Source organism: Perognathus longimembris, chromosome 4, assembly GCF_023159225.1.
Source record: "Perognathus longimembris pacificus isolate PPM17 chromosome 4, ASM2315922v1, whole genome shotgun sequence".
Taxonomy (NCBI): domain Eukaryota; kingdom Metazoa; phylum Chordata; class Mammalia; order Rodentia; family Heteromyidae; genus Perognathus; species Perognathus longimembris.
In genome coordinates this window covers 5,734,684-5,747,124 of record NC_063164.1, presented here as the reverse complement: position 1 = coordinate 5,747,124, position 12,441 = coordinate 5,734,684, and the positions used below count along the sequence as shown (strand labels likewise).

The 12,441-nt window shown below is 42.2% G+C and overlaps 1 protein-coding gene across 2 annotated transcripts in view; it reads left to right on the top strand.

Moving 5' to 3' along the window:
• Dis3l2 (DIS3 like 3'-5' exoribonuclease 2) overlaps nt 1-12,441 on the top strand; it is a 312,571-nt gene that overhangs the window by 213,562 nt on the left and 86,568 nt on the right. For both annotated transcript variants that reach the window (XM_048344518.1, XM_048344519.1), the window contains exon 11: nt 470-582. In XM_048344518.1, coding sequence (XP_048200475.1) covers nt 470-582 — 113 coding nt within the window. The remainder of the gene's footprint in view (nt 1-469; nt 583-12,441) is intronic.

Below are 12,441 nucleotides of genomic sequence, written 5' to 3'. Positions count from 1 at the left end.
TGCTCCAGGCTAATGCTGTACCACTTGAGCAACAGTGCCGCTTCTGGCTTTTTCTCTGTTTAACTGGACATAAGAATCTCACAGACTCTCCTGCCTGGGCTGGCTTTAAACTGTGATCCTCAGATCCCAGCCTCCTGAGTGGCTGTGAGCCATGGTGCCTGGCCTGAAAGGATCTCTTTACCTTCCAGAAGAAGCTTTAGAAATGAGAGACATTTTGCAAAAATGACTGACTTGTTTATTCACAGTAACAATCGCTTTTCATCTACAACAAGGAAAGTGGTGCTAATGCAGGTCACGGGGCTTATGAGGAGTGTCTGGAACCACCACCCACACTTCAAGGCCATGTCTGTGGGCCTGTGGGAAGGACATGAGTTCATAGACGCAACATAGGAAAAGTTACCTGGCCTGACCTCCCCTCCTCCCCACCCCACCCCTGCCCACACTGATAGTTCTTCTTGTACATTTACAGGTACCTTTGAAGTGGGCGTTCACATTGCTGATGTGAGTTACTTCATTCCTGAGGGATCCAGCCTGGATAAGGTGGCTGCTGAGAGAACTACAAGTGTCTATTTGGTTCAGAAGGTAAAAATGGGTCTCCAGTTTCTTCGATTAAAAAGTATGCTTTCATTTAGTGTTCTTCCCTGCTTTGCTTTCACTTTTCTCTTTTCTTAAAAAAAATTATGAAGAATGATCTTAGATGAATCTTTAATTATATTAATAGTGTCTGGAGAAAAGTGTTTACCCTGGGAGAGTGCTTGCCCTCTGTCATGAAACATTTTCCTAGAAGGCCAGAAGACACAGATTTCCCTCTCTGGCCTCACCTTGGTGTGGCTCTGTCACCTAAGTATCTTCAACAGTGGTCAAATGCAGGGGGAAAAAGTGAGGGAAAAAATGCTTTCAAACTGTTATTCTAAAGCAGGGCCTGAGAAATGCATCCCGCACTCGTCATCAGTATTTTGTGCAGTTTGGAGAAACAGGTAGCCAGGAGGAACCCAAGCTTTTTTTCTCTAGATCCAGCTCCACATCAGATCTTAGCTCTGCTAAGTCGATGTTAACAGACCTCTCCCTACTTTCATGTGAGAGGATGGAATTGAATAGAACATCTTCAGATGTCCATTCCGTAATATAGATGTAATCATGAGAAATCCATCCCTTTAACAAGTATTTATAAAGTACCAGGTCTGCCAGACACTGCAGTAAGCCCTGGATTTAACGATGACTACAAGAACATACAGGAGTTATTTCTACCACTCTGCCTGCCCTTGTTGCAGTTTACAAATTCTTCTAACTTTCTTTCATGCCTTCTAACACTGTCTGCTCATTTAGCTCATCTTACATTTTTTTGTTGTCTTGGCTTACTTCCTCTTTGGCTTCGGTGAACTCAATAGTTCGATGTGGATCTCTAGATACCCTGGCTTAGACCTTTCCTCCTCCCTCCCTAGCTCTGTACCCTAGGACATGACTTCTTGTATTTTCTCATTGACTGTACCAAGGTGAGAGGTATGCCTTGCTACTCACCTTACATTCCAAGGTGCTCTGAAAGCTTGAACCCTGACCATAGGAAGGCTGAGTCTCATTCTGGCAGCATAAGGGTATAATAGATCATTTTAAAACCAGTGTTCTGCCTTCTGTTTGTTCCCCACTAATGGTATGACATTATGATTGTCTGCTTCATGTCCATTCTGCTTTATGTCCCTGGGCACCATCTTCCTGCCCACCACTCACTATTACACCCATGCCTGGGATTCCAAATGCATAACTAGCCTGGGGCCTATACAGCTTATGAATATTCCAGGCTGTGGCAGGCATACTTTCTTCTTATGCCTGAAACTAAAGCTGTCTAATTTACATCAGGGGTTTCTTGGCCTCTTCCTCTTTCCTGTGGGGCCCATGTCAGTATTGCCATAGTTTAAACAACCCATGATCTTCTGTATCTTTTTCTGGTGCATAAGGTTAGGATGCTTTCCACCACAGTCATACCTTGCAGCACCTGTGACATGTGGAAGAGGAACTTCTGAATCAGAAGCTGCATAAGTATTCACAGCCAGGACATCAGATGACCTCTGTTCATGGCAAGAAATTCCTAAAATAGCCAGAACCTTCAGGGACCATCCAATGAGAATGACTAGCTACATTGACTCGCTAGATGATTAGAACTTCAGCGGAGCAGATGTCCTCTACCACTCTTCGTACTAAACAGAGCTGTGTACCCTTCTTAAAGTTAACTTCAGTGTGTTTGGCTCTGTTGCTCACAGTTTTTCAGGCACCTGTGTTCAAGCTGTGGACAGATACTGGGGCAAAAGGGAATGGAGCAAAAATTCCTGACCCACAAATCTCTGAACACAGCATACCAGTTATAAGAGGTGTATGGGATCTCTGATATGATGACCTCCGTGGCCACAAATTCTAAGCCCTCATAGTCTGTCATTGTGTATGTGAGTGGCTCTCCTGGAGCACAACTCTTCAACAACAGCTTTCATCTGGTTGTTTTGTTTATTTGTTTGTATTTTTAATGTTTTTATTCTCTTTATCTTTACATATCTGTAAAGATATGTACAGAGCCTACTAACCTGGTATCATAATTACCTTTTGTGTACAACCTCATACTACTGACAGCATTCCTTATCTATAGTTTCTTTCACTCCTTTACTTATGTCATCTTCCATAGTAACTGTAGCTTCGCTGTCTGATAGGATAGCCAACTACCTGAGGAACCTGAGTTATCCAGGAGGACCCAGGATTTTCTGGCAGGCTGATAAGGGGGGAAAAGACTACACAATCAGTCCTGGGTCTCCCTGAGGACATCTACACAGAAGGCACTGTTTGCTGTTTGTAAATTTACACATACCCTGGCTGGAGGACTAGTTCTCTAATTCTTCAGCCATTAAATCCTAGCCTGTTGACTTTGCCCCTACAATTCTTCTACATTCCTCCAGCTCTGGCACACTTACTTGGACAGCCAAAGACAAGGAGCCCAAAACAAATACCTTCTAATCTGTGACACCTGATAACCAACTTGCATTAACTTCACTGGGAAAGACATTAGGAAGACAGAGAAAACAACTTCTACCTCAAAGATGCATAGCAAGCATACCCAATAGCATGGTGAAATAGCAAGACAGAAAAGACCATGTCTCCACAAGGCAATGAAGTAAGACTGTCACAGCTGAGGAAAGGGAACTTGGTACCATCACTTTGGAAAACTGCTTTATAGTAGCTTCTAAAGCTGAATATGTGCACACCTTGTGGCCCAGAAGTTTTAGAGATGTATCAGGTAGAAACATGTCTTATGTATATTACAAAAAAATACATGAGAATGTTCAAAATAGCTGAAAAACGAGAAACTACTTAATATCCATTCCTGTAAAATGAACAGATTACAATATGTTCATCAAGTGTGAGGTTAAACAACAAGAATGAATAATAACATCTCACACACAACTATAAAAAAATAGGCAAAGACGACAGATTCCATCCGAATTCAGTGTGGTAACCCATGGAAGGAAGCAGGGCTCAAGCAGAGGAGCTGCCAATGCGAGTTACTCTGGATTCTGATGATGAGTGTTCACTTTGCAAAAACACGTTCAGCCTTTTATGACCTGTGTACTTCTCTGCATATACATTATATTTAAAAATGTGTATTTAAAAATTTTTGAAACTTTAGGGGAGATGACTTCTAATCCATTTTGGCTCCTGTGAGCCTTCCATCTAGGGTCTCCTTCTTGGAAAGTTTGGCCTTCCTAAGAACATGGTTCTGATACTTGTACATTGACTCCACATAATAATACCTCAGGGTGGAATCACCCCATTTACACTTTGCCTCAAAATGCTGTTGACCTGGCCCAGACCTCTTCATGAAGGAAGATGAGTCTCCAGATCTCTTTTATCTACAATAGAACAATAGAAGTAATCTCTTAAAGTCCAGTCTTGGATGTAATCCCAAAGCTCACATCAAGTGAATAATTTCTGCTTATTAAGAAAAGCTTATCTTTGCGCTTCAGGTTTGACTAAGGACTTTAGAAACCATTAGAGGTTTTTCTTTTAAGCAGGTGGTTTTCTCTATCCAGCTGCTTCATTTTTCCTTTCTTCCCAGGAATTCTGTTTCAAAATCAGAAATTGGGTTAAATAAAGCATAAAAGCATAAAGCTGGGGGCTGGTGGCTCACACCTGTAATCCTAGCTACTCATGAGGCTGAGATCTGTGGATCGCAGTCAAAGCCAGCCCAGACAGGAAAGTCCATGAGACTGTTATCTCCAATTAACCACCAGAAATCAACAAGTGGCATTGTGGCTCAAGTGGTAGAGCAGTAGCCTTGTGCTGAAGAGTTCAGGGACAGACCCAAAGCTCAAGCCCTGTGACCGACACAACAAACTTAAGCATAGTTTCTTCTCTTGTTTGTCACAGTTCTTGAGTCTCTCTTTGGGACTGCCATTGAGGCTCTGCTGCTAAGTTCTAGAGGTGGAGAGCTGTGAAGAAGAAAGGTCTGTGAACCTCTGCTGTCAGGCACTGCTTCAGGCTTGGCAGGGTGCTCAGCACGGACCCACAACCTTGGACAGCAGCAGCTGTGCATTCTGATGCCTTTGAACCACTGCTCTGACCTTTCTTCCTACTTGTTTTGTTACTTAAAGGACTATGTCCAGGAACTTTTCTGCTGTTTTCACTTTACTTTGCCCATAAAGATCTCCTTAAAAGCTGGATGAGCTACCTTTCCCCCCTCCAGAGTTTCTACTTTCTCATTTGGCAGAATCATTTTTCCCACCTTCATCACCCCAGGGAAGGAGGGAGGAGGTGGATGGGGGTTCCGGTTGATTTCCCATCTATAGGGAGTGTGGCTCTGACTTCTTTTCATTCAGGCATTGACCTATGAGTGACTAATGGTCAGAATTACAGTCTAAGCTTGGTTTTGGGAATGGTCCTGTTGAGCCGGACAATATACAATGAAACCAATCTTGGTCCAAATCTCCTCTCACTGACTTTTAAATGAAATTCTTTTTGCTGAGATTTTGCTCACAATAATAAGTACTTAGTAACTTTTGCTAACAAGGGTGATGTCTAAGCTGAAAGATAAAATTAAGTAGTGTCCATTGAAATAATGAAAAACATCTTTTTTGACAAAAGATGGTTGTTGGAAGACAGGAGACATCTACCCAAGCTTTCTCAGAGGACATGATATCTGCTTAGTTAATATCTGTCAGCCATCTTCTCAGAGAGAGAAATACAATGTAATTTTAATTTTCAAGGTAATTTTTTAAATAAGTGAATTCAGTTTTAAAAGTAAAAGAAAACCTAAATAGTTGAAATCTAAACCTAAATTTTCTGCCTAGTGGCCCAAGCATTCATGTTATTTTAGGTGTAAAACAGCTCAAATGAAAGTTCACCCATAAATCTCGATGCTATTTTATTGGTATTGCTTTATATAGAGATCAAAGATTGGGATTGGAAGCCCGTCTTCATGGAAAGTCCAAAAAATTTTAAGATGTTCCTTTCTGACACCAGCAGGTTGTCAGAATGTTGATGTTTTGTTAATGTCAAACTGTGTAGCAAAGAGCTGATCAAATTTTGAACTCATGGACATGTTGATATGAAAAAGAAAACTCTTTAAACAGAGATGTTGGCAGGTGGACGAATTATCTATTTCCTTTAAGCTGTTTCAGTGTGTAAGTGGGGAGCTAGCTGAGCATAAGTTGGTGTTAAAACCTCAACGTCCTCAGAGAGAAGGAGGAAAACTTATCATGTTGTCAGGCTACATAGCTAGGTTGGTGGGCGCAGAGGGTGGAAGGAGTTTGAGTGGGAAGTCATCCAAAGATTGGGCTAAAAGGGACAGAGGGGCCCTGTGAGCTCCTCCCCCCCCCCATAGTAAAGAGCCCTCAGTGGGTTGTAGGTGTCTAGCCTCACTTTCACTGCTCATCCTTCCTGACCCTTCTTGCTTACATGATTGATTCTCCCCCTCTGTGGCCCTTTCTGTTGGTCACAGGGCTGTCCTGGCTAACCCGCTGCTGAACTTGGCCAGCCTGCCTGCTGTGGCTTTGCCAGATGTTTCTGCTCTCTGCGGCTAATGTAAGATTTTATAGTCTTGTTGGTACCCCCACCCAGCTGTCTTGGGCAATGGTGTATTGACCCAAACGATCGCTTCTCTCAACTCTCCCAAGGTGTGGTCCAGAATGCTTAGAAAGTCGAAGTCCTGTTATCTGACCCTTCTTTCCACAGCCAGCTTTTAGGCTCTCTCCTCACCCAACTTTGGATTTGGTCTGGAGGCATCCTTCAAGCTCCTTTTCTTTTCTGCTTCCAGAAATACTACCAGGACTCCACCCAATTAGCATTTGTTGAGTACTAGTAATGTGCAAGATGCTAAAATGCAAAGATGAGATGAATTCTGATCTTCCCCAAGGAAGAAACACTTCGCAATACACTGGGTTGCCTTTGGTTACAGAAGTACCATTCCTGATATAGTTTCATCTACCAGGATTGGTAGTGAAAGGCATTTTCTGCAAGGACCAGTAGGCTTTACACAATAACCAATCTGCAAACAGTGTTTCACTGTTTAGTGGAAAGCATTCATGCTCCAGGCAGAGGCTAGAAATGTTGTGCTCAAGGAGCTTTATGTAGCTTGGAATTGCTAGGGTGTGAGTTGCAAGGAGAGCCAAGAAGTAAAGTTAGAGAAAGACCTGGAATGGCAGGCCAAGAAGCCTAGCTTTACCCTAAGAGCTAGAGGGAAGTGACTGGCTACTCCTTCCATCGAAGTAGAACACTCTGGTTAGAGGAGAATGAGGCCAAAGGCAAGGATTGTTATCAGTATGAATGTCCTTTCCCCAGTCATATTCTCATGAGGCTTTGAGTAATTGCTCAAATGAATCATCTCCAGAGAGTTTACCAATACTGTAGGATCTTAACCACACCCCAGAAGAATGAGGGCAGCCAGTGTCTTCAGCTTAGTGCTAGGTGACATCTGAACAAAATCATTTTACAACCACCCCAGTATATTAGAGTTGTTCTCCCCAACTACAGCAATCCTTAACACACAACCAGAAGTATGGAAAGGCAAAGCATACAGAGTGGAAGAAGATACCTCCCCATTTAGCTTTACTGTCCCCTTGGAGGTGGGGTTATAGATCTAGGCCAGCTTCTGCTTGGCAGCTAAAAATCACACTTCATTCCTAGACTGACCACAGAGGGTCCAGTCTTGGTGAGACTTTTTTGTTTTTGTTTGAGATTGTTTTTCTGTATATTTTATTTTTTGAGACAGTTTTACTATATAGCCCAGTGTGCCTCAAATGTAATCCTCCTGCCTCCATTTCTGAATTCTGGAATTACAGTCATGTGCACCATTCGTGGCTTGAGGATACAGTCCTTATCAAAAGATCTTTTTGTCCCACTAAAGGTATTTGGACCCTCTCATCCACAGAGGAGGCAAAAATCTAATCATGTACTGAATCCAGTTCATTTATTATTGGGAAGGTAAAGGCAACACGTCCTTAAATGAATAGAGTTTCAGGTTAACATTGAGTGGAATTTAATAAGAAGATACAGAAGTCTTGAAAACAAAGAAGGTGAAACTTCAGCAGCACACATACTAAAACTGGAAGGATGCAGTGAAGGTCAGTGCTGCCCTAATGCAAGGATTACACACAAATATGAGTGTTCCATGTTTTTAAAAATAAGTTATATTAGCCTTTTTTTTAAGTTACTATAATGACATATCTGAAGCTGGTTTGTTTAGCCTAGTTCTGGAGGTTGAAAGTCCAAATGCACAGTGTCAGCTCAGGCAAGCCCCTGCCTACCAATTGTCTGCATTACTTCATGACAGATGATACCACAGTGGCAGGAGCTATGGGCAAAGGAGAGATCACATGGCTAGACAAGAAGCCAGGTTGGAGGGAAGGCCAGTCTTGGCCCTACCTCTTGAAGCTCCTACCACCTTTCAACATTGCCATACTGAGGACCAAGCTCTGAACACATAACTGATTGTGGGACACACTCAGACCAGGTCCAAACTATAACAGAGTTCTTATCCAGAATGACTTCTACTCTAGAAATCTAGAATTCAAGTCTCCACAGAGATAATCGAGACTATTTGGGAGACCATTAAACTATATCCTGAGAGGGAAAGAGACAGGTGTCCACACTGGAGAGAGATTTGGGGTGTAAGATGTGCATTCAGGACTCTGACACTGATTGGATGTAGTAGGGTAAGGAGAATGAAAGAATCCCAACATAACCCCAGTTGGGATGTGGGGGTGGAGATGGAAGGTGGTGTGGGTGTGGTATGTTGTGTTGTTTTTTTTTTTAATGAGGCTTTGAAGAAGTTATGTTGTTAGCTTACTTGACTGGGGAAAGGGTACTGCTCTTAACAAAGAAAAAATGTCAACACAGGGGCAGGAGAGTGGGGCCTGGAAATGCTGGATTTTTGTCTTCTCCATGTGGTATTTGAGGAATCCATGGCTGCTCAAGTTAAGGTATCCTAATAGAGGGGCTCTTGTTCCTGGCAGTGGCTGAGTAGGAGTGCACATGAGGGAAGGAATTGTGTGTCAGCAGTAGTACAAACCCGGAGGAAGGAGAGGGAGATGGTGCCCTGGAAGAAAAGAAAGCAGAGGGATAGGGCTAAGGAACCAGTGTTAAGGAGCCAACTGAGAAAGGATCTAGAAAGGGTTATTACTGAGGATCTACTGGTCATTTATTTTAGAAACATGTGCACTTTACCCTGTGTATGGTCATGTGTGTGAAGAATTAAAACAAAGCCCTTGTGTCAGCATGCTATCACTTTTAAGGACTGAGCCTCACAAAGTTTGCATTGTCGTGCATTGGTTTGGTATCTCCTAAAATTCCTACAGTGAATGCACTATTTTGTGATTCAGAAATAAACAAAGGAAGGGGAAAATAAAGTGAGAAGCATAAACCATTTTGAGAAACCTATATAAGAAGTGAGGGGGAGGGAAAGGTTGAGAAGAAGAATGGCATCTGTAAGAAAGACAAGGGTGACCTTATGTTCTAGCTCATGATCAAAGACCAGCCAAGCAGGGAGCTCACAAGGAAGACCCAGGCTTTGGACAATGGCACCCGAGTATACATGAAAGTTGGGGAGCAGAGCTGGAAGGTATGAATTGAATGCTGGAAGGGTGCTGAGAAGGGGTTGAGTCTAGCAGTCTCAGTTTCTCTGTGAAGAAGACTTCAGCTTTTCTGCTGAGAAAGTTTGAGAAGAGAGTCAGGTAGATCATATCTGAATGGCATAGGAAAGAATTCCAGCTGCCACAGCAAGGGCTGAGACTGTTCCCAGTCCACTTCCACATGGTCCCATGTGCTTCCAATCACTGCCACCACAAAACTAGAAGGATTGAAAAAGCAGGGCACATTGTGAGGCTGGTCACAAGGTTTGTAGAGTTGGGACAGTAGAAGTGAGGGACCTGGAGAACTGAAGCTATCTGTACTGAGCAGGGAAAAAAATATAATCAAGGGACTTGGGCTCGAAGTGTGACTCAAGTGAGTGCCGGCCAAGCAGGCAAACTGAGTGAGCATGAGGCCAAGTTCAAACCCAGTACTACCACAGAAAAGATCAAGTGTGAGTTGGTACAGTGCTGGTAGTGGCAGGGCTCTCATTTACAGTTAGACATGGTCATCGTCCCTCCTCACACTAGTTTGGAGTGTCTCTGGGTACTGTAGCTGGCCCCGTATCATGCTTGTGCTGTGCTAGGGCCCACAGTCTATCCCTTGACATAACAGGAGCAGCTTCTCAGAGAGGCCACCCACTGTTCTTCCATTTCTTTAGTCCTCCTCCACAGGGATGCCTGCTCAAATGGGGTTGTGGGAGGCACATTTGTAGTGACCCCAACAGGACGAGGCCTATTTCTGAGAGGCTGGGATGTGCCAGACCACAGTGTGATCATAGACTCTCAGTTTCCTCTCCTTTGAAAGGCAGAGGCCTAGATACCGATTTACCACACGGCATGCGCACAAAGGTTGTTTCTTCTTCCATTCCTGATCTGGTGAAGGGTTTACTAAAAGGGAATGCGTCTCAAAAATTAAATTAATTATACTACCTCAAGTTTTAATGTTTCTCTATAAGCACTTAGGTTCTTTGGCCTCTGATCATGGCAGTGTGAGTACCAAAGCAGTTTTGATCACTTGGGCAGCCTCTGAGTATGCTGATGGTTTCCTTTATACTTAAAATGCTAAGTGCCTGTGGCATTTTTAAGTAAAATGTTTAACTAGAAGTCTGCCAAGTATTGTATAAAATGATTTCTGTGATATAGTAAGTGTATTAGCAGGTCACCTACAGATTTAAAGTGCCTTCTTTGTGTCAGATGCTAGAAAAACGGACAGGGAAAGACCTTGTTTTTGTCCTTGGGAGTTCTGCAGTCTGGAAGAGGGCGCTACACCAGAGAAGCAGAGAAGCAGGATGCAGGATAGTGTCTGGTTGATGCTATGGAGGGATGCAGAAGAGCAGGGAGGGTGGCTGGAGCGGCTTGCTCTTTGAGACTTCCCTTCATCCTCTTTGAAAGAACAGAGAAGTTACAAAACACAGTACATTCTCTGCCTGGGGGAGACTGGATAAGCCTTACAGATGGCAGGGGGCCAAATCTAGAAGGATGTACATATGTTTGCCAGATGCAAAGTATTCAGAAAGGTGTTCCAGAAAAAAGAAACAACATGTGCATGAGCTAGAACAATAAGAAGACAGACTAGGTGAAGGGCTTGCAGCAAGAAGACCCATGCAGCTGGTAATGGATGGAGCGGAATGCCCAGACCAAGGCTGAATGGCAGGAAAGACTGACCCAGGTGATAATGCAGTGGCTAGAAGCTAGGAAGCCTAGAGCTTTTTCTTTCTTTTAGGTGGCAGTGGGGTTTGAATTCAAAGCCATTTGCTTCCTAGGCAAGTGGTCTGCTACTTGAGACATTCCTTTTACTTATTTTTCAAATAAGGTCCTAATTTTCAGTCCTAGGCTAGCCTTAGAATATAATCTTCCTACCTTTTCCTCCCAGATAGCTGAGATTATAGATGTGTGCCAGCATTACCTAACACTACCTACGTTGTTTGTTGAGATAGGGGTCTTGCTAACTTTTTTGCCCAAGCTGGCCTCAATCCACGATCCTCCTCACCACTGGTTTCCTAAGTACCTGGGATGACATGAGTAAGCAACTACAGATGGCTTGAACTGACTTTAATTGAGCATTTCTAATACTGAAAGTCTTCTTGAAAGTATATTTGAAATGAGTTTCAATGTGACATTTTCATACATGTATACAATGAACTTTGGCCATATTCATTCTCCCCACACTGCTCTCTAGTTTCTTCCTCTTCCCAAAGAGACCCTCTCCTGCTTTCATATCCTCTTTTTCTCTTAAATCTATATTCAACATAGAGGAGAAAATGTGATATTTGTTGTTCTGAGTCCATGTTTTACTTACCATGATATCCAATTCCATCTTTTATCCTGCAAATGGCATAATTTCTTTCTTCTTTATGGGTGAATAAAGCTGTGTTGTGTACATGTATGTATATGTATATATATATACACACATATATATATACACACACATACATATATATGTGTATATATGCCACCATCTGTTGATGGACACAGATTGATTCTATACTTGGCTATTATGAATAGTGTTGTAATAAGGTAGATATACATCTGTCTCTATTATATGGTGACTTGCTAATTTTGGGTATATACCCAGAAGTTGTATAGTTAGATCATGGTTGTTCCATTTTCAGTTTTTAGGTGAACCCACATACTGATTTCCATAGTGACTAGAGTAATTTACAATTGCACCAACACTGTAGAAGAGTTTCTTTTTTCATATCCTTAACAGCATTTCTTGTTTTCGCTTTCTTGATGGTAGCCATTCTAACTGGGGTGAGATACAATTTCACTAAAATTGTATTTGTGTTTTTTGAGGCTGAAAATATTAAACTATTCACGTATTTATTGGCCATTTTTACTTATTTCTTTTGAGAACTGTTTGTTAATTCATTTGTCCATGTTGACCACATTGTTTTTTCAGTGTTTAATTTTTTGAATTCTGTATATATTCTGGGCTTGAATCCTCTATCATTTGGGAAGCTAGCAAAGATTTCTTCCATTCTTAAAGCTACCTCCTCACCCTGATAACTGTATAACTATTTCTTTTGGAGTACAGACCCTTTTTTTTTCTTTCTTTCTGCATAGGCTAATTTCAAACTTCAGGTTTCTAGATCTCAGCTTCCTATGTAGCTATAATGACAGGCATGAGCTACCAGTACTTGCCTATTATTTTCTTTTTCTTTTTCCTATGTCCTTGTACAGTTTGGTATCAGGATAATACTGGCTTCACTGAATGAATTTAAAAGTGTTTCTTACCTTTCTATTTTATGAGTTTGTGACACATTAGTGTTCTTCTTTAAAGTTCTGATAGGATTCAGTAGTGAATCTGTTTGGACCTGGGCTTTTTTCCATCGGGCAA